The sequence below is a fragment of the Brassica napus genome, chromosome C9 (assembly GCF_020379485.1).
Source record: "Brassica napus cultivar Da-Ae chromosome C9, Da-Ae, whole genome shotgun sequence".
Classification (NCBI taxonomy): domain Eukaryota; kingdom Viridiplantae; phylum Streptophyta; class Magnoliopsida; order Brassicales; family Brassicaceae; genus Brassica; species Brassica napus.
This window is the reverse complement of record NC_063452.1, coordinates 28,189,403-28,214,939: the sequence shown is the minus strand read 5'-3', so window position 1 is coordinate 28,214,939 and position 25,537 is coordinate 28,189,403. Positions and strand designations below refer to the sequence as shown.

The 25,537-nt window shown below is 36.2% G+C and overlaps 3 protein-coding genes and 1 pseudogene across 3 annotated transcripts; 1 reads left to right on the top strand and 3 right to left on the bottom strand.

Annotated features, from left to right (window-relative positions):
- Nucleotides 1–1,571, bottom strand: LOC106417174. Its single transcript, XM_048768325.1, has one exon. It carries the CDS (start codon nucleotides 1,042–1,044, stop codon nucleotides 376–378), a length of 669 nt encoding a protein of 222 aa, XP_048624282.1. The 5' UTR covers nucleotides 1,045–1,571; the 3' UTR covers nucleotides 1–375.
- A 9-nt stretch (nucleotides 1,572–1,580) lies between these two features.
- LOC111209463 (E3 ubiquitin-protein ligase RNF126-like) lies at nucleotides 1,581–2,089 on the bottom strand (the record flags this gene model as incomplete). Its single annotated transcript, XM_022709382.2, has 1 exon — nucleotides 1,581–2,089. A coding segment is annotated over one exon (306 nt), but the record flags the coding sequence as incomplete, so codon positions are not given.
- LOC106417175 lies at nucleotides 2,018–4,176 on the bottom strand (annotated as a pseudogene).
- On the top strand, nucleotides 3,603–25,364 carry LOC106418101. Its single transcript, XM_048768324.1, has 24 exons — nucleotides 3,603–5,818; nucleotides 5,901–5,964; nucleotides 6,069–8,118; nucleotides 8,960–9,028; nucleotides 9,149–9,234; nucleotides 10,009–10,081; nucleotides 10,498–12,967; nucleotides 13,138–13,424; nucleotides 13,524–14,221; nucleotides 14,396–14,491; nucleotides 14,784–14,847; nucleotides 15,165–15,201; nucleotides 15,325–15,372; nucleotides 15,757–15,946; nucleotides 16,715–16,792; nucleotides 16,884–16,964; nucleotides 17,073–17,175; nucleotides 17,581–17,937; nucleotides 18,027–18,141; nucleotides 18,205–18,283; nucleotides 18,504–18,569; nucleotides 18,649–18,697; nucleotides 19,427–19,493; nucleotides 19,620–25,364. The coding sequence occupies exon 24, from the start codon at nucleotides 23,184–23,186 to the stop codon at nucleotides 24,216–24,218; it is 1,035 nt and encodes a 344-aa protein (XP_048624281.1). The 5' UTR covers nucleotides 3,603–5,818; nucleotides 5,901–5,964; nucleotides 6,069–8,118; nucleotides 8,960–9,028; nucleotides 9,149–9,234; nucleotides 10,009–10,081; nucleotides 10,498–12,967; nucleotides 13,138–13,424; nucleotides 13,524–14,221; nucleotides 14,396–14,491; nucleotides 14,784–14,847; nucleotides 15,165–15,201; nucleotides 15,325–15,372; nucleotides 15,757–15,946; nucleotides 16,715–16,792; nucleotides 16,884–16,964; nucleotides 17,073–17,175; nucleotides 17,581–17,937; nucleotides 18,027–18,141; nucleotides 18,205–18,283; nucleotides 18,504–18,569; nucleotides 18,649–18,697; nucleotides 19,427–19,493; nucleotides 19,620–23,183; the 3' UTR covers nucleotides 24,219–25,364.
- Nucleotides 25,365–25,537: the final 173 nt, after the last annotated feature.

Below are 25,537 nucleotides of genomic sequence, written 5' to 3'. Positions count from 1 at the left end.
CCAACATTTAGAACCATCATGGAAGACATGATTAGTACAACATAGCACACAACAGAGCTTTGTGGAAGTTCCTATAGTATGCATGCAGATGTCAATTTTTTGGTGATTAAGTTGATTTACAGAAAAAGAAAGGCGAGTTCCTTTGGGCGTCGATTAAAACTATTTTGTATTAAGACTTTAAGAGTTGTATGTTAACATAAAACCATTGAATTGTGAATGACTGGAGATTTATGTAATACGAAGTAATGATGTTATTCAAAATTTAAACATCTTGAACTGATTCAAAACACAAAAATTACAAATCAGTTACGGAAATTAAAACATGTAACAATATATAAACCGTGTCACCCAAGTTTTGAATCAATAGATGAACCCCTAATTTCTACTCCCTTTGTTCCCAATCATCAATCGATCGTACAGCACAGTCCGACACAAGGGGCAAGTGTTTTTGCGTTGAAACCACACCAATCGACATTTTTCATGGAAGACATGGGAACAGGTCATGCGTGTAGAGACAACATGTTTACCGGAGACAAGATTATCCAGACAAATAGAACACGGTTCTGTTTCCATCTTAGAACTCTTTAACTCCTCTTTGCTTATCTTCCCTAGTTGAACCATCCTTGTTAACACTTCTTCCTTCGATGGAGAAGGGGTTATCTTGACAGTGATGGTCACAATTAAACCGTTACAACCAAAACCTAACCTTGCTGCAATCTCTGAGATCCCTGGGGCTAATTTATCAGACAACCAACGGTGGCTAGCGAATTGATCTTGGAGAACCTCTCTGCGGCTAAACCCTAACTTGGTTGCAGTCCTTGAGATTTTCGGGGATAACCAACGGCGGTTGATGAGTTGATCTTGGACGAGCCTTCGGATGTGGTGACGACCTAAGAAACTAGGGAGACTTATATCTACGCGAACGCTTGGAGAAACTTGAATCTCATCAGATATTGTGTCGACGACGATGATGATCGAGTTTACGTAGCTTCCTGAACGTCTCTCATGTTTGAAGTCGCTCAGCTCCTCACGGGGACGAATCATGTTCTGAAAACAGAGAAGAAAGAGATAACTTTTTTTTAAAGAATGACTTGTGAAGCTAAGTGAGATATATATAACTAATATAAGCGCGTCGTCATCGATCACTTTCCCTTTTTTTCTTTCTGTTTTGTTAAAAGTTTCCTTTTTTGGCTTTTATGGGTCGAGGCAGTTATAAATTAATTATTGTAATTTCAGGTGGTAGGATATACAATTTTCATTTTAATTGATTAAAACCCTTAAATTTGTTGTGTTTTCTAATTCGTTTTGGTGACTTTAGAATATAAATAGGACACTTCTGATCTTCAACTTTCTGTATAGAGAAGGTGATCGAAGAGTTGACTGTGAGACAGAAACTACTCATACAAGTGATATAGGTTGTTCAGTTTAGATAATCATCATGAAGGATTACAATTACTCTAAGAAACGACTCTCTCAGCATGAAGGATTAGAATTACACTACATATGCAGCTTTTGTGAGATGATACTTTGGTGTCTGTGTAGGTGTAAAATGTTTTGGTGATTAAGTTTGTAACAGAAAAAGAAAGACTTAATTTGTTACTTGTATGTGATCATAAAACCATTTGAGTTATGTTTGACTTTGGAGATTTATGTAATAAGAAGTAAGTACTGATGCTATTAAATTTCATCACTTTCAATCGATTCAAAACCCTAAACGAAAAAAAAAACAAAGTTACATATTTTGGGAACTACGACATCCAACGTCCTCTTCGAAACCTTAATTTCAATCCACATTGTTCAAAATCGTAGACCGATCGTACAGCACAGTCCGACACAAAGGGCAAGTGTTTTTGCGTTGAAGCCACTCCAAGAGACAACCATCGTGGAAGACATGGGAACAGGTCATGCGTGTAGGTACACCACGTTTCGAGTTCGAACGACTGGAGACGACGAGATTGTCGAGACAGATAGAACACGGCTCTGTTTCCATCTTCAAACCCTTGGTTTCCTCTCTATGTCCGACACTCCCTAATAGAACCAACCTCAACAAGGAAGCCCTCAACGATAACGACTCGTCTGAGGAGGATGATCAGACCTAACCACGACGTAAACAACTTTGTAGTCGATTTCCATGACAAAACCGTTGTCCGACACCTAATGAGGTTGCAGCCGTTGAGATCTGTTCGGCTAAATATGCTAATAAGCGAAGATGGTTAGTATCTTGAGTCTCTTGTTCCATGACAAGTTGTTGGAAGATGTCGCGGGGACTTGAACTATGGAGACTGATGTTGATGAGAACGGGTGGATAAACCGGAGTGGACCGGTCAGTACAGTATAGATTCGATGACCGTTGGTTGGGTTTTCAAGGACATCGTAAGATTTTATGTCGATGGTGATGGCGACTGAGTTTTCGTATCCTTCTGATGGCGAAAGAGGTCTCGACTGCATTACGCGAAAATCCAGTTGTTGAATATTCATATTTGAAAAATTCATAAGAAAGACTGATGAAGATAGCAAAATTGACTGTGAGAGAAGAAAGAGAAATTATACGAGTGTAGCAATTAAGAGAATGAGATTGTGACGTGTAGGGTTATGTTAATGAGACATATATAAGCGCGTCATAACATATATAAAAAAGTTTCCTTTTTACTGTCTGTAATTGTTATAAATTTCCTTTTTCTGGTTTATTAATTAATTAATATACAGAACTTTCTTTTTTTTTTTTTTTTAAACAACAAATTTCATTTTTTTTAGGTGTTTGGGTCGGCCACATTTATTTCAGGAGGATGGGAATATTTTTAAAATTTTACTTTTATTTTTGAGATTCAAAACTCTCACGTTTATTTTGATAAAAAAAAAACAAACTTCTCACGTTTACGAAATGGGCCTATTGTCTTGGCCCCATCGGCTTTTGAAAAGATATAAATTCGAACTAAGGGAACTAAATGAAATCATTTGAAAAGTTGGTCACTAAATCTCCGATCATTTTATGAAATCAGGTAGTCTTCTACCGTTAGTCACTTCCATCAGATTCACGAGAAGGAGAATCAGAAATGTGTGTAACAGTTCGAGTCAGCTAAAGGGCATTAAAGAGTGAAGCTTGTGGGCAAAGTACACGATGAAAATTGAAAAATATAAAAGAGCTGTAGCTTTGTTAGTGGCAGGCAGCAATCAAGTTTGTAGCTTTGTTTGTGTTACAAGTTCTCTAGAAACCTGGTTTCAGTGGTGAAGATTGAACGGGGGCTTCAGAAAGACATGATTAGTACAACATAGCATACAAGAGAGCTTTGTGGAAGTTCCTATTGTATGAGTGTTAGTGTTTTGGTGATTAAGACTATTTTGTATTAATAACTTTTAAAAGTATTGACGTTAAGATAAAACCATTGAAGTTATGAAGGTTTATGTAATAAGAAGTAATTACACTCTCTGAATCGATTCAAAACCCAAAAAAAAATTACATATTTTAGGAAGTACAACATCTAGCTTCCTCTTCGAAACCTTAATTTTAATCCTCAGTGTTCAAAATCGTAGACCGATCGTACAGCACAGTGCGACACAAGGGGCAGGTGTTTTTGCGTTGAAGCAACTCCAAAAGACAACCATCGTGGAAGACATGGGAACAGGTTAGGGACACCACGTTTCGAGTTCGAACCACGGGAGACGAGAGGGTCGAGACAGATAGAGCAGCACGGCTCTGTTTCCATCTTCAAGCCCTTGGTTTCCTCTCTATGTCCGACACTCCCTAATAGAACCAACCTCAACAAGGAAGCCCTCAACGATAGGAGGATGATCAGACCTAACCACGACGTAAACAACTTTGTAGTCGATTTCCATGACAAAACCGTTGCGTCCAAAACCTAATGAGATGGCAGCCGCTGAGATCTGTTTGGCTAAATATGCTAATACGTGAGGACGGTTAGTATCTTGAATCGCTTGTTCCCTGAGAAGTTGTCGGAAGATGTCATGGGGACTTGAACTAAGGAGACTGATGTTGATGAGAGCGGGTGGATAAACCGGAGTGGACCGGCCGGTAAAGATTCGATGACCGGTGGTTGGGTTTTCAAGGAAATCATAAGATTTGGTGTCGATGGTGATTGTGAGTGAGTTTTCGTATCCTTCTGATGGAGAAAGTGGTCTCGACTGTGTCACGCGAAAATTCACTTGTGCAAGATTCATGTTTGAAAACGCAACAAATTCAAATGAGAGACTGATGAAAATAGCAAAATTGACTGTGAGAGAAGAAAGAGTAGCAGTTAAGAGAATGAGATTGTGAAGTGTAGGGTTTATGTTAATGAGAAATATATAAGCGCGTCATTGCATTTGTTTTTTTTTTTTAATTTTGTTGCAAAGTTTCCTTTTTACTGTTTGTTTTCTGGTTTGTTACATAAAGAACTCTCTTTTTTTTTTTCTTTTTCTTTTAAAGAACGAATTTCATTTTTTTTATGTTTAGGTGTTTGGGTCGGCGACATTAATTTTAGGTGGAAGGGAATAATTTTAAATTTACTTTTATTTTTGAGATTCAAAATTCTGAGGTTTACAAAATGGGCCTTTTGTCTTGGCCCATCGGCTTTTGAAAAGATATAAATTCAAATCAAGGGAACTAAATGAAATCACAACAAAATTAGCCGTTTGAAAGAGGATCTTCGGTTCGATTTGTGTTCTCCTTCTTCCTCCTCTATCTCTTCTGCGAAAGATTGCCCATGGCCCGAGGAGGATGCAGACTCCGATTACTGTATGAAATCAGGTACAGTCTTCTACTTCTTTCTCACTGACTGTTACCTACGCGGATATGATTAAATTATTTTGTTCATCAATTGTTGTTTCCGTAAGTTTTTGTTTTTTTGTTTTTTTTTGGGTTTGTACGTAAGAGCCTACAGTGTTGATCACGAAACCTTCGCTTCGTTTTGTGGCTTCTTATTTTGAATCCATTTATTGTTTTTCGATCTGTCTTTTGTCTTAAGTTTTCAGAACATAATCGCAATTTTGTCGATCGTTTCTTCAATCAAATATATAAACAGAAGCAAGATATGAATCCATGGATCATGCTTCTTCTTGTTTTTTCCCCATCAATTGCTGTTTTTGTTTTTCTTTTTTTTCTTTTTTTTTTGTAGGAAGGAAGATACAGAGTTTGATCACAAGCGAAGCTTATAGTAATCATTCACGGAACTATTGAGTAATCAAGCCCAGGTATGTTATTTTGCTTCTATAGTTTGATCTTCAAACAAGTTCACGAATACTTTTTGTTAGACGTGTTTGCATTTATAGTTTGATCTTTGACGCATAACTTGTGACTATTACGAACTAGCTTCTTCTTAGCTTTCGCATAACTAGTTGCGATGGTAGCATTTTCATCACTTAACCATTCATGAAAGACACTGTGTTGTACTTGCATCGTTTTCTCTTTACTGACCATATATTCTTTTGATTAATCTAACATGTCAAAGTGGAAAACTAGCAGATCAGATCAGGTATAACTATCGTATCACGTCTTTGAATAAGTATCCAGTTGGAGAAATCGGGTTAAACCAGACAAAGGTTGGAGTTAATAAGTGTGTCTCTATTGGAGAATGTGAATTCTAGATTAGCTTAATTAACAGAAGCAGTCCAAATATTATCAGACTTTTGTGTTTCTAGATGCAATTTAGTAGCCTAGTTTTGAGATTTATGAGACTTTACTGTCTGTGGAGTTGTTCTGATTGTGATTTTACACTTCTGAGTTCTTATCTTTCTGCATCTAATTCCATCTAATAAAAAAGATAGAAGGCTGCAAAGGGATTGTCAAAACCTTATGTCTATCCATTTGGGTGCAGTTTCCGAGGTAATTAAGTTATTCATATCGGTCCATTGGACAATATTCTCTGACAAGTATTTCTTCATCACACGTGTTTGCATGTATGTAGTTCATCTTTGACCAAAAAAATTGGGATTATGAACTCTTTGACATGTAGCAACATCTTTTACAAGGTAACTAAGTTATTCATATCTGTCATTTCGATAAGTATCTGCTCTCCTTAGAACACTTTAGTACTCATCTTTCGATTAACAATTTTTTTTTAAATGAGTTGAAGGATACTCCACCCAATGAAGTGGTTGGTCCTGGCTAAGAATGGCGCACCAAAACTGAATGAACAGTCGTATCCCCGCTGACCGTACCCAAGCCAAATAAGGTCTGAACACTAAAACAGAACATATTTCATTTTCTAGTAACTGTAAACAGTGCCAGTGAGCTAAGCCTCCGCGCATGTTGTAAGTTTTCATCTTATTAAATTCAAGGAAAATTTTAATACATCTCACTATACCTCACATCATTTCTTTTAATGTCAGTATGATGTATGTAGCATTTGCGCCTTAAATCCCGGAAGCAAGAAGCTAATCTGTAGAAAAGGGATTGATTACGATTATTTTGAATCTGTAAGCTTTTGATGTGTTCTCAGATCAGAAGCACATACTGTATCCGCTTATTTGCAGGATCATTGCAAATGGAGCTCTAAAATGTCTCTGAGACAGCATCTGGAATTCCATTTTCAAGTTTCTTTAAGTTTCATTTAGTCTCATGTATTTGCGCTTAGCCACTACACTGTCGGTATCTTTCAGACACCATTTTGCCTATTTCAGGTCCATCGCAAATGGTGGGCTAAGAGAGAACCTCTAGAGTGTCATCTTTTTTATTATTGTTTGTCGTTTGATTTTTCTTTGAAGTATCTCCTTTTTTGGTCTCCCGTTAGATTTATAATTAGAAAATGCTCTTCCTGTAAGTGCTTCGAAGTGAGGAAAAGCCTTTACGACCATCAGCACGATGCTCGGCGCAGTGACCACATCTTTAACCTTGCTCAGTTGAAAGACGCTTCAGAGGAAGACAAAACAGATTCAGGTGAATAGCATCCCCTCCCCTATGTTTGTTAAAGGCATCAAAGAGTCTCTTTGTGTCATCCAGTTTCCCATTTTTTATCTACTCAACATATGCAATGTCGTATCTCTCATACATTGTTTTGCTTATTTAAGGTCTATCACAAATGGCTAAGATTCTCGTTCATGAAGTTCAGCATTCTGTCAGTTATGTGTCTTCCCTATTTTTATTATGCTTAGTCGTTTGACTTTTCTCCTGTAGTTTCAAGTTGCATTCTCCTTCTTTCTCCTGCAGTAGTAAAATTAATATATTGTTATGTTCTCAAATAAGAAACATGTACATAATGTAGTACCTTTCAGAGACCGTTCTTCTGTTGATGTCAAGTCCATCGCAAATGGAGCTCTGAAAATTTCTGAGAGACAGCCTTTAGAGTGTCGCCTAGTTTCTGCAGCTTAATCCTTCTGCCAGATATGTTGCCTTACTCTTTTAAATAGGCTTTGTTTAATGAAATTACATTCTCAATATTTCTTCTGTTCTCTATGTGAATCAAAGTTTTAATTTACTTCTGATGCTTTAGGTATGACATCACTTTAGAAGGCTATATTACTCGGCTGGAGACGTCAGACATGTGAAGCTTGAGGTAAAGAACACGGAAATATCAAGATTCACTTGTGGCAGATGTGATGAAAACTGAGCAATGACCATTTTTCTGATTAGCACCTTTTTATAACATGTTAGCAGAGAATTCTTTGGTTGTTAAGGAAATATACTCCAAAGCTGAATTGACGATTTTAAGTATTTATTGTTTATACTTGTTTGAACAATTTATAGATTGACCACTCAGATTAAGCTGGTGACAGAGAGCGAGAACTGTTGGAGAGCACTGGCTTGGAACACCGCACTAAATATCTGCAACCCATTGGTAAATTTTTATCTAGTCAAATATTTTATATACCTTAAATTAATGAGTCCTTTTTATGCATGTTCTTTTTATGCATGTTAGTGCATGTTAGTGCACCATTAAGAACTGAGAGAAAACCTCTAGGTATTTATGCTCAATATTTTCTTTTGTTTATGCCTTTAATAATAGCACGTTTGAAAGTAATTTTGTTTGAAGCATATAACAAAGCAGTTCAAAACGCTGTTTATACTAAATCTTTAAAATAATTCAGGCTTTTGTGGTGATTTTATTGTGCACTGATAGAATAAACTACCCACTTATCTTAACGCCACTATGTGAAGAAGCTGAAGATACATCTTCCGATTGCTATGTAAGTAATCCATCTTGCCCTCCGTTAACTTTTAAAGCACTGAGAAAGCAACATATATAAATATGTAGGTTTTTTCTTCTTCTTATATAGTAGCACGTTTTAATCTATGTGATAGTGAAACGTACTCAGAAACTAGTTGGAGAAATCAAGATTCTTTTGAAGTAATCAATATTAATTATAGTTTATTGAAACTGCCAATGTGAGAATTCACTTCGAATTTAGTGATCTTTTTATTGTGAAATTTCAGTTTAGTGATGTGTGTGTCTGCTTTCTCTTTCGTCTTAGGTAGTGGTAATGGTGATCTCATTTGCGTAAACTTCAATAACAATAATGTGTGCTTATCAAGAGTAGCATAAAATCAAAATTCCTCTGAGTTTCAGCACATGTAGAAATCATTAGGTATGCTATATTGGGTTCAGAATCTATGGTTTGTTGTTGAAGACGTTCACGGAATAGCATGAACCTTTGGTCTATCTATTTGATCAGCAACCTTATGCTATATTGGGTTTAGTTTACAAGGTAAATTAATTATTTACTCAGAAGCAGATGCACCAAAACTTGAGTAGTTACATATACACAATCGGGTAAGGTATTACCTTTAAAATTGTCTCAGTGTAGTCAGGCCAATCGACATAAACAAAAAAAAAGATTATGAGTGTACATCCATTTTCCTGGCCAGTGAACAATGCTAGAAAGCAAAAATTGCATCTAAATAACATACGCTACATCGCCTCTGCAATCACTTAGTTGTAATTTTTATAGGACTATTCGTGTTTCATAATTTTAATCTAGCTCTGAAAACAGGACACTGAAGCTACAGATCAATGGTTTTGATATGCAGATCAAAATGCTTGAGAGTTAACCTCCGCAGTACCATCTTCTAGTTTGTTAAGTTAAATCCTTCTTTCAGGTATGTCTTCAATCTCTTTTTTCTATATAATCTTCGATATTGTCTTACTTAAAGTCATCATAACTTCATGCATTCAATATGACCGCCTATGATTAGTCTCTTGAAATCTTTGGACACTAGGTCATCATCGTTCACCTGTTTCACTGCTTCATATCCTCATGAGAAACCTGGCTTGGAACGCTGCGGCAAGCCTCTGCAAACCACTGGTAAGATGTGTGCTTGTGCCTATTATGAACTAGAAATCAGAAAATTCATGAAACAGGTACATATTTTAAATGTATGTCTCATACCAGCAACTCTTTGACAAATACTTCTCGTCAGATGTGTGCTTTGTGCCTATTATGAACTAGAAATCAGAAAATCCATGCTTACTTGCTTAGCTTTTGCAGAACAAGTTCAGTATAAGAATCTCCAACAAACCTAGTTAGGATGGCAGAAAATTTGATGAATTACGTGTTGAGTTAATTACTATATGAAGTTTCACTTCATCACTTAACCAGTCAAGAAGGACGCTGTGTTGTACTTGTATTATTTCCTCATTACTGATCATCTATTCTTTTGATTAATCTAACACTTAGGTGAAAATTAGTAAATCAGATCAGGTCCGTCTTAACACGTTGGAGAAAAGGAATAAAGCCAAACAAAGGTTAAATTGACTTATATCTGTTGGATTCCCTTAGTAGTTATTAGTTACATTCGTCTTATACAGACGCACATTTAGTTATTATTCTATGCCAAGCAATATCTTTTTTCTGTCTGAATTCTTTCTGTTGCACACAATTGAGTCCATGCCAGACACAATTCGAGAATAAATCAAAACTCCTTTCAATGTTAGGGTAAAGTCTGTTTTAAATTATGGTTTATTATTACTGCAAAATTGAGAATCTATTTGGAATTTTGGGGGTTTCTTCTGTTGCGAGATATTATTTCGTAGGTATATTCATCTGTTTTCTGTTTTACCTTCTAATGCTGAAAAACAGCCCAGAGAAGAACCAGGAACTGGAGCAAGAACAGATTTTTTGGAAGAACATGAAAGATTTTGAAATTTGCAAGGTAGGTTGGTTTCAATAGTCTTAGAAATTATATAGTAGACTGCAAGTTTGTTGTGTTCTCAAATCAGAAACACATACACACTATGTATTTATCAGACACGGTTTTGTTAGTTTCAAGTATAAAATGTCTGAGAGACAACCTATAGAGTGTCATCTTCTAGTTTTTGAGGTTTAATCCTATGTTTTCTTTCTTATTTTAATATGTTTAGTAGTTTGAAATACATTCTCATTATATATTCTGCAGTAGCAGATATCATTGTCTATCCGAACTCATAACTTTGAAATTGTTTGCAGTCCATAGCTTTGGAATAATTTAAATTAAACAGATAAAATCAATAGATAATGACTGAGGATTTTGAAGTTATACTGAAAATTTTAAGCATTTTCTGTGTTCTCAAATCGCTTATATATGTGCAGCAATGCAGGTCACTCGCCAGTGGAATTATACAATGCATGAGAGACAACCTCATCTTACAGTTCTGTAAGTTTTAATCCTTCTTAGTGATTTTCTTTTATTTATTCTTACCAAGGAAGATACGATCACAAAACGAAGCCTCTAGTAATAATTCATGGAACTTTTGAGTAATTAAGCCCAGGTATGTTCCCTTAATCCTTTTCTTCTGCTTATTCTTTTGTTTTTGCTTCTATAGTTTGATCTTCAGACGTGTTTTCATCTAGTTCATCTTTGACGCATAACTTGTGAGTATTTCGAACTAGAATTCAGAGATTCATTCTAACTTGCTTTGCTTTTGCACAACTAGTTGGGATGGCCGAAAATTGGAAAAATTACGTGTTGACTCAGTTACATTGAAGATAAGTTTATAATGAAGGAGATAACTATATAATTCGATCAAACCTAGAAAACAACATACTGTATAGCGTACACGTTTTGTCTATTTCAGGTCCATCGAAAATGGAGCTCTAAAGTGTCTGGAAGAAATCTCTGGAATTTCATCTTCAGGTTTCTTGAAATTTCAGTGAGTCCCATGTATTTGCGCTAAGCCTCTACATTATAGTATCTCTCAGACACCGTGTTGTCTGTTTCAGGTCCATCGAAATGGATCTCTTAAATGGCTAAGAAAAAACCTCTATGTCATCTTCTTGTTTCTGAATCAAATCCCTCTGTCAGGTATAAGAATGTTTCTGAACGTTCCTATTTTTTTTATTATTGTTTGTCCTTTAATTTTGCTGTTATAGTTTGAAGTTACATTCTCCATTTTGTGGAAAATGCTTTTCCTGCAAGTACATAGAAGTGGCTGAATGCTCTTCCTGTAAGTGTCAAGAACTCGACGCTGTTTTGCACTTCCTATTGAACGTTTTCTGAAGAAGCGGGTTGAAGGAAGCCTGAGAGAAAAACAAAACAGAGTCTCTTTGCCTGTTTAAGGTTCATCGCAAATGATTTTGGTCAGGTATGTGTCTTCCCTATTTCTACTATTCTTAGTCGCGTGATTTTCTCTTGTAGTTTCAAGTTGTATTCTCCTCTTTTCTTCTGCATTAGTAAAATTTAAACTTTTGTTATGTTCTAAAATCAGAAACACGTCTATAATTCCGTACCGTTCAGGGACCTTTAAACATGACTGAGAGACAACCTTTAGAATGTCGTCTTCTTTATATTCTTTTTTGCTCTTAAAGTTTGGAGTCAACATAACTACATGCATCATGGACTCATGCATATAAGACCACCTATTCATTAATATCTATTGCTTACATGCTTGCGTTTAGGCATACAATCCCTATAAATGCATACGCATCCTTGCATATATAATATATTCTTCTTTAATTATATTCTTTGTCCATTTCTTCCTTCATCACTTCGTTGCTTACATGCGTAACCTGTTTACTTGCTTCCTTGCTTGTTTTTTTTTCATTCTCTCAACTTGTTTTCTTGCTTCCTTCCTGTGTTTCCTAATTGCTTGCTTCTCTGATTTCTCTGTTGAGTTCAGTTTTTTTTTTCTGTTTAGTTCATTGATTATTTGCTACTTGATTTTGTAAGTGTTCTCACTTACTCGCACGCTAACTAGCTGTTCTTTAAAATCATCATTGACCAATATATTTAATGCAAGATCTATTACATTAGTTTTAGTTCATTTATTTATTAATTTTGTGCTTAATTACTTTCTTTCTTAATTCTTTACTGGTTCGCTTTCTTGCCTGCTTTGTTAGTTGCTAGCTCCCTTAATTACTTGCTTTCTTGATTTGTTGCTTACTTCTTTGCTTCATTCCTTGATTCTCTGCGTGCTTATGTTTCTATTCTAATTTTATTTATTTCTTGCTTGCTTCCTTGTTTGTCTTAGCTTCATGCTACTTTCATCATTTTCTTACTTACCTTCCTTACCTTCCTTACCTACTTGACCTTTTTAACTTCTTTATTTCCTTACTTTGAACTAACCCCTCTAGCTTAATATATTTAGATACTTCTCGGTTACTCGTTGAGAGTAGAACAGGTGGAGACTCTTGAGCGTCTATCAAGGAAACTAAAGTCCTAGTTCATCAACAATGCCTCCACATGAATCATCTCTTTTGTGAAGGCCTATGATCATTCTTTTTCCGTCACTTCTTCATTCTGATCTCGTTTGTATCTAAATATTTTATTTGACTGTTCTAATTATTCAGGGTCTGAGATCAGGCGTTTACTCTCTCTGCTACCATGAAACAGGTCCATCTTTTTCATGCATGTCTCATACCATCTCTGTCACCAGACAAATATTTTTCGTCAGATGTGATGTGTTATCTTGTGCATGTTATGAAATGGAAGTCAGAGATTCATGCTTACTTCCTTAGATTTTGCAGAACAAGTTCAGGATATGAATTTGCAGAACAAGTTCAGGATATGAATCTTCAACCAAAAGTAGTTCGGATGGCAGAAATGGAAGAATTACGTGTTGAGGTATTCCTTTTTTGTTTCCTCATTACTGATCCTCTATTGTTTTGATTAATCATTAGATCAGATAAGCTCAGTCTTAATACGTTTTAGATAATATATGTATTGTTGGAGCAATCGAATGAAGCCAGATAAAAATTAAATTGATGTATATGTTTGGGGAATGTGCATTTCAGGTCAAAGGCGAGAGTCGGTTCACTTTCAGACAAGTTCAGATAAGTTCGCTGCCTGTGGAGTAGCTCTTTGACGATGATTTTGTATTGTAAGTTTTTGATGTGTTCTCAAATCAGAAGTACATACTTTATACGCTTATTTGCAGAATTATAGCAAACGGAGCTCTAAAATGTGTGTGAGACAATCTCTGGAATTCCTTTGAGTCCCATCGCAAAAGCTCTAAATGGCTACGAGATAACGAACTACTAGCCTTACATCTTCTTATTTCTGAATCAAATCCGTATGTCAGGTATAAAAATGTTTCTGATTGTTCCCTACTTTTAATTATTGTTTGTCGTTTGTTTTGCTCTTATGTTTTGAACAATCTCCTTTTCTGGTCTCCCGTTAGATTTATAATTAGGAAATGCTCTTCCTGTAAGTGTTTCGAAGTGGCGGAAGGGATTTACGACCATCTTTAAGGTTACTCAGTTGATGGAAGCTTCAGAGGAAAACAAAACAGATTCATCGAAGAGTTTCTTTGCGTCATCCATTTTTCCATTTTCTATCTACTCAACATATGCAGTGTCATATCTCTCAGACATTATTTTGCGTATTTAAGGTCCATCACAAATGGCTAAGATTTTTGTTCACGAAGTAACATTCTGTCAGGTATGTGTCTTCCCTACTTTTATTATGCTTAGTCATTTGATTTTTCTCTTGTAGTTTCAAGGTGCATTCTCCTCCTTTCTCATGCAGTAGTAAAATTAAGATTTTGTTATGTTCTCAAATCAGAATCATGCATATATTGTAGTACTTTTCAGAGACTGTTCTGTTGATATCAAGTGCATCGCAAATGGAGCTCTAAAACTTCTGAGAGACATCGTCTACTAGTTTCTACAGCTTAATCCTTCTGCCAGATATGTTGCCTTTCCTCTTTTTATAATGCTTTCTCGAATGAAATTACATTCTCAGTATTTCTTCTGCACATTACCTTTGAAAACTAATACAATTATCAAAATTTTAATTTACTTCTGATGCTTTAGGTATGACATCACTTTAGAAGGCTATATTACTCGGCTGGAGACGGTCAGACATGTGGAGCTTGAGGTAAGGAAACAGAAATATCAAGATTCACTTGTGGCAGCAGTGATGAGAACTGGGCAATGACATTTTTGCTGATTAGCACCTTAATATAACATGTTAGCCGAGAATTCTTTGGTTTGAATCAGTCATTCGACTATTTAACTTTTTCTAATTATACTTGTTTTGAACAATTTATAGATTGGCTACTCGGATTAAGCTGGTGACAGAGAGCGAGAACTTTTGGAGAAAACTGGCTAGGAACCCCGCACTAACTATCTGCAAACCATTGGCAATGTTAGTGCACCACTAAGAACTGAAATCAATAGTTCTAGTCTTTTGTTTAATCCGTTTGCCAGGTTTATTTTCTTTCTTATTTTTAATATGCTTAGTAGTCTGAAATTACATTCTCATTATATATTCTGCAATAGATGATATCATGTCTATTCGAACCCATAACTTTCAGTTGGTACCTTTAAGCACTTCAGTCCATAGCTCCGGAAAATTTTACATTAAACAGATAAAATCAATAGAAAATAACTGGGGCTTTTGAAGTTGTACTGAAAAATTTAAGCCTCTTTATGTGCAGCAACGCAGGTCACTCGCCAGTGGAATTATACAATGCATGCGAGACGGCCTCGTCTTAACATTTTGTAAGTTTTAATCCTTAACTCTTCTTAGTGATTTCTTCTATTTAGACAACCTCATATTTTCTTCTTATAGAGTATTACGTTAATAACCCATGCAATCATGTGAAGCTATCATAAAATTTAGAAACCAAATTCTATAAGATAGATGGACTTTCTTTGAAAATACAACTCTTCACGCAAAGTTGTCAATTTAATAGAAAACTTCTAGAGTGTCATCTTCTTGTTTCTGAATAAATCATTCTGTCAGGTATAAGAATTTATCTGAATCTTACCTACTTTTTTGTTATTGCTTGTCGTACCACATCTTTAACGTTGCTCAGTTGAAGGAAGCCCGAGAGGAAAACAAAACATAATCAGGTGAATAGCATCCTATGTTTTGTTAAAGGCATCAAATAGTCTCTTTGCGTCATCCAGTTTCCCACTTTCTATCTGCTCCACTTATTCAATATCTTCTCTCTCAGACATTGTTTTGCCTTTTAGGTCCATCACAAATGGCTAAGATTCTTGTTCATGAAGTTTAACATTCAGGTATGTGTCTTCCTATTTTATTGTTCCTAGTCATTTGATTTTTCTTGTAGTTTCAAGTTGCATTCTCGTTCTTTCTTCAGCAGTAGTAAAATTTAAGCTTTTGTTACGTTCTCAAATCAGAAACACGTACATAATGTCGTACTTCCAATAGACCGTTATGTATGGAGCTCTAAAAATTTCCGAGACACAGCCTTTGGAGTGTCGTCTTCTAGTTTCTAAAGATTAATCTTTATGCCAGATATGTTGTCTTCGCTCTTTTTGATATGCTTTGTAGGATGAAATACATTCTCACTATTTCTTCAGCGCATGCAAATTTCGTTCTCTATGTGAGACGTTACCTTCGGAAACTCCATAACAATTTATAATTTGTTTTTGATGCTTTAGGTATGGCATCACTTTAGAAGGCTATATTACTCAGCTGGAGATGTCAGACGTGTGAAGCTTGAGGTAAGAACATGGCAAAAGAAAGATCAAGTCGTGGCAGCAGTGATGAAATATGTCATCTTATTAGCTCTCAGTATGTTACTCTGAAAACAGGAGCACGAAAAAGAAACAGGGCCTTCCTTTATCGATGGTAACCTCATACATCATGGATTCTTCATGCATATAAGACCACCTATCCATTAATGCTTACTTGCTTCTTTCGCGTATTCTGTTTACTTCATTGCTTGCTTTTTTCTCAACTTGTTTTTTGCTTCCCCTTAGATGCTTTACTTGCTTGCTTCTTTGTCTTTTGGTTCTTCTGTTTAGTGCATTGTTTGCTTCTCTGACTGGTTGAGTTCAGTTTTTATTCTCTGTTTCTTTGATATCTCTGTTTAGTTCATTGATTATTTGCTACTTGACTGTGCTCACTTACTCGCACACTACTAGCTGTCTAACATGATTTTTAAGAATCATCATCCAATAAATTTAATTTAACTATTTATTACACTAGTTTTATAGTTCATATATTTATTTATTCTGTACATAACTTGCTTTTTTGATTCTTTACTGGTTTGCTTTTTCTTCGTTACTTTCTTTCTTTGGTTCGTTAGTTACTAGCTCCCTTAATTGTTTGCTTTCTTGATTTGTTGCTTACATTTTTTTTGCTTGTTCCTTGATTCTCTGCATGCTTGTTTTCTTTCTTATTTATTCCTTGCTTGCTTTCTTGTTTCTTTGATTTCTTAAATAGTTGATTCCTTCCTAGCTTAATGATTATTTTATCATTTTCTTAGTTTCTTCATCGCTTACTTAACTTCCTTACCTTCTGGACTTGTTTAACTTTCTTTACTTCCTTACTCAGAACTAACCCCTAGCTTAATATCTTTAGATACTTTTCGGTTACTCTTTGAATGTTGTACAGGTGGAGACTCTCTAGCGTCTATCAAGGAAAATAAGTCCTAGTTCATCAACAATGCCTCCACATGGATCATTCTCTTTTGTTAAGGCCTATGATCATTCTGTTTTTGTTACTTCTTCATTCTGATCTTGTTTGTATCTAAATATTTCATTTGACTGTTTTAATTTTTCAGGGTCTGAGATCAGACATTTACTTGCAATGCAACCAGTCACTGAACCAGGAACCTTATGAGTTCTCTGGCACCATGAAACAGGTTCATCTTTTTCATGAATGTCTCATACAAGCAAGTCTTTGTCAAATATTTTTTGTCAGATGTGCGTGCTTGTGCCTATTATGAACTAGAAGTTGCTTTCTTGCTTAGGTTTTGCAGAACAAGTTCAGTATAAGAATCTCCAACAAAACTAGTTTGGATGGCAGAATATTTGACGAAGTTGAGTTAATTACAAAGAAAATAATTATAAAAGGTATCACTTAACCATTCATGAAAGACGTTGTGTTGTACTTGTATTGTTTCCTCATTAATGATCACCTATTCTTTTGATTAATCTAACAGTTTTAGTGAAAATAAGTAGATCAGATCAGGTATTCCGGTCATAAGAACGTTTTGAATAAATATATGTATTGTTGGAGCAATCGAATGACGCCAGACAAATGTTAAAGAGATGTATATGTTTTTGTAATGCATTTCATGTCAAGAGCGACAATCAGTTCACTTCACAGTAGTTGTCGTGATCCCATTTGGCATTAGCCCTGAAAAATTTGAAGATAAGTTCACTGCATGTGGAGTTGATCTTTGAGATGATTTTGTATTGTAAGCTTTTGATGTGTTCTCAATATCAAAATCACATAATGTATATGCTTATTGGCAGATCCATCACCAGTGGAGCTCTAAATGTCTGTGAGATAACATCTTTCTTCAAGTTTCTTGAAGTTAAGTCTGTGTCCCATGTATCTGTCTTCCATCTTTTCTTCTGCTTTTGATTTTATAGTTATAAATTTCGAGCTTTTGGCGTGTTCTCAAGTCTGATCCACGTATACAATATCGTATCTCTAAGATTTCGTTTTGTCTATTTCAGGTCCATCGCAAGTGGAGCTCTAATATGGCTAAGATACAACCACGATACCATGTCATCTTCTTGTTTCTAAATCAAATCCTTCTGTCGAGTTAACAACATGGAAAAATAAAAACCCAGTTGTGGCAGGTTTGCACCTTTTGTCCTTAACAGGTAATTAAGTTATTTATAGCAGTCATTCAACATATACATGCTCTACAGATACTCCACCCCTGAATCAAAACTGAATGTACGCTTTACAGGTCTTAATGTCCAAGTTACTATACCAATCAAATATGTTATATCGCCTAACATTTAAAACCTGTCTCTTAGACTATGGTGGCTTGGAACTCCTCCTTAAGCCTCTGCAAACCACTAGTAAGTTTCTTGTTGAGTTCAATCAGTATTTAGTATTCGTTGATGTATCTCTCATATTGTCAGGTCCTTTAAGAACAGCAGTCCATAGTCTGGAGAAAAAGGCATAAACGGTTACAGAGAAAGGCACAAACTTATGGAAAAGGTAATCAATAAAAAATGACTGGGGCTCGATTACGATTGTTTTGAAATAATACTGAAAGTTGTATGCCTTCATATGTTTTCTAATCGCTTATGTGATGCACTATGGAAGACAACCTCTAGAACTGCATCTTCTAGTTTCCTAAGTTTTAAATCTCTTGTTTTTTTCCAGGTAGTTGTGTTCACTATTATCTTCTATTCTTTTCTGTTGTTTTTGCCTACAGATATAATCACGAATGAAGCTTTCTAGACATCATTCAGGGAACTACAGAGTAATCCTACCAAACTTTGTAAGTATGTTCAATCATTTTCTTTTGATGTTTTGATTTTGCTTGTATAGTTTGATATTCTATCTGTTTTCCTCTGCAGCAACGGATTCCATAGTCTGATGTGATGTATCTCAGAGAATGTTATATAGGTTCTTCTCAATCACTTAAATTTTCATTCACATACATACATGTGTGCATTCGGACCTATTGCTTTCTTAATTCTTTACTGGTATGCTTTCTTACTTGCTTTGTTATTTTTATTTTTATTTTTTTTCTTCGTTATTTTCTCTCTTTGCTTTGTTTCAACTGTTCCTTAGTTCCCTGCGTTCTTGTTTGTTTCTTGATTCCTTGCTTTATTGTGTTCCTTTGTTGCTTTCTTCCTTGTTTTTCTTTGATTTCGTGGTTCCTTGCTGTATTTACTTTCTTACTTGATTTCCTGGATTCTTGCTGTATTTACTCGTTGTTTACTTTCTTACTGTTTCATTGTTTTACATTGATTTCCTGGTTTCTTGCTGTACTTACTCGTTGTTTACTTTCTTACTGCTTCCTTGTTTAACATTGATTTCCTAAATACTTGATTCCTTACTAGCTTCCTGCTTTTGTCATTTTCGTACTTGCTTCCTTTGTTTACTTGGTTATCTTACCTACTGGACTGCTTTAACTTTCTTACTCAGAACTAACCATATCTTTATATAGTTCTCGGTTACTGTTTGAAAATAGCATAGATGGAGACTCTTGATCACTAAGGAAAGTCTCGTTAATGAACATCGCTTCCACATGGATCATCCCTTTTGTGATGATCATTCTGTTTTTGTTATTTCTTCATGCTGATCTCGTTTGTATCTAAATTCTTTTATATGTCTGTGCTAATTATTCAGGAGGGTTAGATCCTGCCATTTACTAGCAACCGAGTCTCTGACACCATGAAACAAGTTCCTTTTTCAAGTACGTATTTGCCAAATATTTTTCATTAGACATGTTTGCATGTAGTCCATCTTTGATACCTAACTTTTGTGACTATTACTAACTAGCGGTTGGAGATTCATGCTTACTTTTTCTTAGCTGTTGCAGAACTAATTTGGATGCCAGAAAATTGGAAGAATTACGTGTGTTCTTTCAATTACGAAGAAATAAGTATATAAGGTATCGCTTCATCACTTAACCATTCATGAAGGACGTTGTGTTGTACATTATTGTTTCCTCATAATTGTTCATCTATTCTTTTGATTAATCTAACATAATGTATATGCTTATTTCTCATATCAAACTGCCTGAAACACATTATATGCATTCATGCATACGTTCATCTATACATCGCATTCATGCATATGTTCTTCTGTAATTATTTGTTTCTTTTGATTGCTTCCTTCACCGATTCTTGCATGCTTGACCTGTTTTCTTGCTTAATTCTTTGCTTCTTTTGTTTACTTTTTTGCTTGTGTTTTTTGATTAACTTATTTGCTTTGTTTTTTTGCTTGCTTTCTTGTTTTCTTGATTGATTATTTGCCTATTGTTTCTTCTGTTTATCGCACTGTTTGCTTCTCTGATTTCTCACTTTCACTTCATTGTTTAATTCTCTCTTTCTTTGATTCCTCTGTTTCGTTCATTGATCATTTTTCTCTTATTTCACGACTTGCTTTTTCCTACTTGATATTGTAAGTGTGTTCACTTACTCGCACCCTAATAGCTGCCTAGCAATTGTTTTTCAAAGTTATTATCGTTCAGCATTACGTAACTTTAAGTCACTCTTATTTATTTTTAGTAATTTACTGCAATTAGCATTATTATTATTTGTTGTAAAAAAAGCTTTTTTTTTAAAAAGCAACTGCAGTTAGCATTATTTATCAGCTAATTCTACTTTAAATTATTAGGCAGCTGAGAGGTCAGACATATTTTTTTGGGTAAAAGAGTTAGAAGATTCTTGTGAGATAAAATTTTAACATGTATGCATCTTCCGATTCGATTACATGACAATGTGTATGAAAATTGTTTATATATAATAAAAATTAGTTTAGTTAATACTACGCAGAAAATAGAAAAGCAAAAAGTGTTTTTTTTGGGATACAGAAAAGGAGGAAGTATAATTTGTTATTGTTTGAGATAAAATAGTTTGGTCCTAAAATAGAATAGTTTATATTATTTTGTACTAGGGCTCGGTCCGTGCTTCGATCTTCATTTCGTAAGCCTTATTGTAGCGTTTACGGATGTACTTGACTTGTTCATTGAGTCTCGCCACTGTATTGTGGAGTTCACTGATCCGCTGCTCCGGATCTTCGCGTCATAGCTCCGATTGTCCTTGCTTTGCCATCTTCGATCGATGATCGACTTATAGCTCACCGCACCAAATGATAGGAATCAAATTGTATTTGTATATGAAATTTGAATACGAGTACCGTATACCTTCTTTTTACAAACAAATCTCGTAGTAGAGCCTAAGACTAGAGTTACACTCTAATCTTTTTCTATCCATTCGATAAAAAACCCACCTTCAACAGTACTTGATTCTATTAGAAGATCCAATTGAAAGCCCATTTTATATCTTGTGAGAAGTCCATTAGCCCATGTAACTAGGGTTTGCCAGGTGCCCATCTGTTATAGTAGTTCCAGTGACCCACCTCCACGCACCAAGATTCTTCACCGATAATACCGTATCTCCTATAATTGATCAACCAGGCTGCGATCTTATCAATCCCATTGTAAAGGGAAGACAAAACCCTCCTGTACGGAGATTTTATCTTGATGATGCCTGAAACCTCGATCCAAACCACATATTGTGAAACCTTCCAAGATCCTCTAATTTCCTTCTTTCCTTTTTGCAAAAGGATCCATCGAGAATCCTGATGAGATATACTTGCCAATACTCCCCTTCATGTCTGTAACCTTCCGATCCGACCATCTTGATGATGATCTAACCCATCTTGCTCCTCCCGTTGAATTCCGGTATCCCATCGTCGAAAAATCATGAAAACCCTAAGCCGTCGCCTGTGTCGCCATCACTATCGCCTTATACTTATAAAGCTTTATTGATGCAAAAGATGAATAGCTCAAAGGAGCTTTATTATGCAAATGAAAGTAAAGAAACGGGAAGAGATTGAGTTTGTCACCAAGAACAAAGATATTTATGAAATGATATTGATATTCCAAAAGTTGAGGTTTTCATTACATAGTATGACTATTTATATGGGAACTCATGTGGCAAATCCTACTAGTTACATGAGCTAATAGATTTTTCACAAGATATAAAATGGGCTTTCAATTGGATCTTCTAATAGATTCATCTTATTTATACTAGCAAGCTGGCCCAACGGCCTAATTGCCTAACAGAATCGTATAACGGCCTAAACAACTGGCCCCACATTCAAAATAACTTTCCCGCGTCTCTATTCAGCTCCCTCCGCATCATCATCTATCTCTTCCTCAAACACTGCACTTCCAGACACTGAAGCTCGTTTTCCTTATTTATTCTTTAGTCTCTGCCTCACACAATACTTCCAAGGCCTATCAGAACCACAGCGTTTATTAACCTCATATTAGAACAGAGAGTATCAGCTTGCATCATATTCTCCTTGATCTTCCAACGATGCCACACAAATGAAGCATTTTGATCAGTCTCATGTGAAATACAACAGCTTGTCTTTCGGATCCTCAAATAATTATTGAATGGAGTGTGATCCACAAAATGAGCAGATATGTCCCTGACCTCAATGAGATCTTGGTAGAATGCCCATGTGGTTTTATTTCGAGGATGCTCTTTCCATTGAACAGGATAATGGGTTGATAGATAAATCTCTATCTAGAATCCACAAAGGATCGAAGACGAGGTGAACACAGGCCTAGAAGGGAAGATATATCATCTCGAAGATGTTGGATTCGTGCGATGATGGTGATGATAGATCATGAAGGTGGTGATAGAGAGAAGAGACTTGAGGAAGAAGATAAAGATGATTTTTTATTAATATCTCACAATAGCCAAAAGGCGTACGTAAATGGTTTGTGAGCTGGTTTATTTCTAGTAAACCGAAATACACACATAAAATCTATAAACCGGAATTAACCATAATTCCTGTCACAAGGCTCACAAAGCTTTCAGATATGATGAAGAGATAAGAAAAAGAGGCTTTCTGTGTGTGGCTCATAAATCATAACAACATAGAGAACTTTCATCGGTTTTTTTTTGTCAGCAACATAAACGGAATAGTGTAGACTCTGCGAACCAAAATGGTAGCTCCGATATATGGACAACAAAAGACTATTGCTTCCTGTCCGCTCTTGAATTCTTCGTCTGTGGTATATGAATGAGCTCTGAGCTGTTGAAACTTCTCTTCAAAACTTTTATGTCTTTTAAGTAACTTGCAAATGCTGACCATTTTTCTGGTTCTGAAACTATTTTCACCAACTGAAAACAATTCATTGCAAATGTAACAGTGAACTGTGTTAGATTCCTCATACACTTTCATCGGTTAGAATCCATCAAAGTTTCTAAAATAAAATAAAATTATTAGTAATATAATCATTCATTTATATTTCATTTTTTAAAACCATATAAAGCATTTATTTTGCCTAATAGAATGACATTTGTCAAGTATAATAGAAAAAGAAAAAAGCGGCGATGGAAAAGGCGATTGATCGAAGACGATGAAGGAGTGGTGGGATCTTAACATTTCAAGGCTCGGTGGGATCAGGATCAATGGGGTATCTACTGGTCAGGATTTCTGTGCATTTACGCCTCAGATCGGTGATTTCTCAACGGATTTTTTGGTGACTGATGGATTTTCGGGGGAAGGATTTGATGAGGTTATTTGGATTTGGAGTTCTTCTGGGTACAATTTTATTACGGCGAGATCTGTGAATAACTTCTTTCAGAAAACATATTATTTGCTTAAACAACAAATATGGTATGTTTCTCTATCTCTATTGGACTTTATTGGGGTCAATCAATGGAGGTTTTCTCCTGATCTGGGATATGTATCAGAATCTCTACGATTTGCTGCTCTGAATATGAATTGCTTTTTTAGTACAAGATTTGGAATGTGGTATATGGAGATAATCTCTAAGATATTATCTAGGATCATTGATAATCCGTTGATTGTATCAATTTATGGTGATGGTATCTGTCAGGATCTGTTGATTGGAGATTCTTTGGTTAATAGAAATCTCTGGATTTTCTTGGGTGTAAAGTCTTGGAGATATGGATGTTTAGAATTTATAGGCAATATGGGAGAGTCTTTTTCTACATCACAACATATTTCTCTTCTAAGATTTACTGGTTCTGTAATATCTTGTATTGTCTTCTGCTCTCTTTTTTGGTGTTTCAAAATGACGCAAGGTCAATGGATGGCTAAGTCTGGTGGAAAGAAGGAGGTGGCTAAGGCGGTTTTGAAGATTACGGTCCCTCGGTTTGATAATTCGGAGCTCATAGCGAGTTATGGCAAGACACTCATTGGAAGGTGTATGAACCCATCGAAGCAAGATATGAAGATCCTGTTGTTTATGCTTCCGAGGATCTGGCAAGTCGAGGGGCGTGTATTTGGAGTGGATCTTGGTCTGGGAAGATTCCAGTTTGACTTTGAGACGGAGGAAGACATTTCCGAAGTCATGAAGATGGAACCCGTCCACTTTGATTACTGGATGGTGTCAATTGTGCGGTGGAAACCAACCCTTCCACTTTGATTACTGGATGGTGTCAATTGTGAGGTGGAAACCAGTGCTTGAGGTCAATTACCCATCAAAAATCACTTTTTTGGGTCTCGTTCTTGACATTCCACTTCAGTTCTGGGTTCCAGAAATATTCCAAAGCGTTGGTGAAGCCATTGGCCGGGTTATAGGGAGGTTGATCTATATGGAGGGCGCGTTAGGGTGGAGCTTGATGGTTTCAAACCGCTTGTCTTCTCCATGGCTGTTGAGATAGAGGAAGGCGTGGAGATTATGGTGTCTCTCAGGTACGAGAAGCTGTTTGGATTCTGCAGAGAGTGGAGCATCTGAAGCCCGTAAGGCTCTTCTGTTTGATGAGGGGACTAGCGCAGACACCATTGCAGGTATCACTGCAGAAGCTGTGGAGGGCTCTGGCGAGAAAGTATTAGGGGGGGAAGCGGTGCAATTTCAGAGGGTACCGAAATGGATAGTAGTAGAAGATAAGGTGCTAGAGGATCTTGTGCCTTCTCAGGCTCTAGATGATGCGGATTTGATGGTGGAGGGGGTGATACTCTCAGACTCAGAGCTTATGGTGGAGGGAGAGATACTCTCAGATTCGGAGCTCAAGGTAGAGGATGGCATTGACGATGAGCAGGAAGGGGAGCAAGGAGAGATTACTGATATCATGGAGGAGGAAGTCTTGGGAGGGGAAGATGGAGGCGAGGAAGGGGGTGATGAACAAACTGAAGTTAATGACATCCCTAATGAAGGTAGTGTCGAAAAGGCCGCAAAGAAGAAGTCAGCAAAGACGGAAGAGGTGTGGCAGGGGGAGCAACAAAGAAGCGGTTTTGTCCAGGGGTTCATTTCTCTACGTAAGAAGCTTATGGCCAAGGACTTAGCCAAAAATGGGGATAAGGGAACTGCACCTGCAAAGAAGGCTTCCCCGTTAAGCCTACGAACACATCGGAGTAATTTGTCTCGGTTGCTGGTGTTTTTATTTTTATTTTACTATAATAATGTGGGGTTCAGTTATGAAATCCAGTAGAATCAGTCTGGTCCTAGAAGGTTGTGTGTCTCAGTGTTTGATCTTTACCGAGTTGGGGTAGCGGTGCGCTTTGCTTGCGCTTATGATTTTCTGGTCTTATTTGGTCTCAATACTTCTAATAAGATGGTGTTGTTTTGGTTTTCTTATGGTTGTGGTTTGGTTGATTCTGATTCATCTTTAGGATGGGATACTAATTTATTTAATTGGGATTCAGAGCATAAGGATGGCTTCCGAGTGACTAAATTAGGAATGCATTATATACATGAAACTAAAGATTTGGTTGGATGTGTCAGGAAGGAGTATATGATGGTGT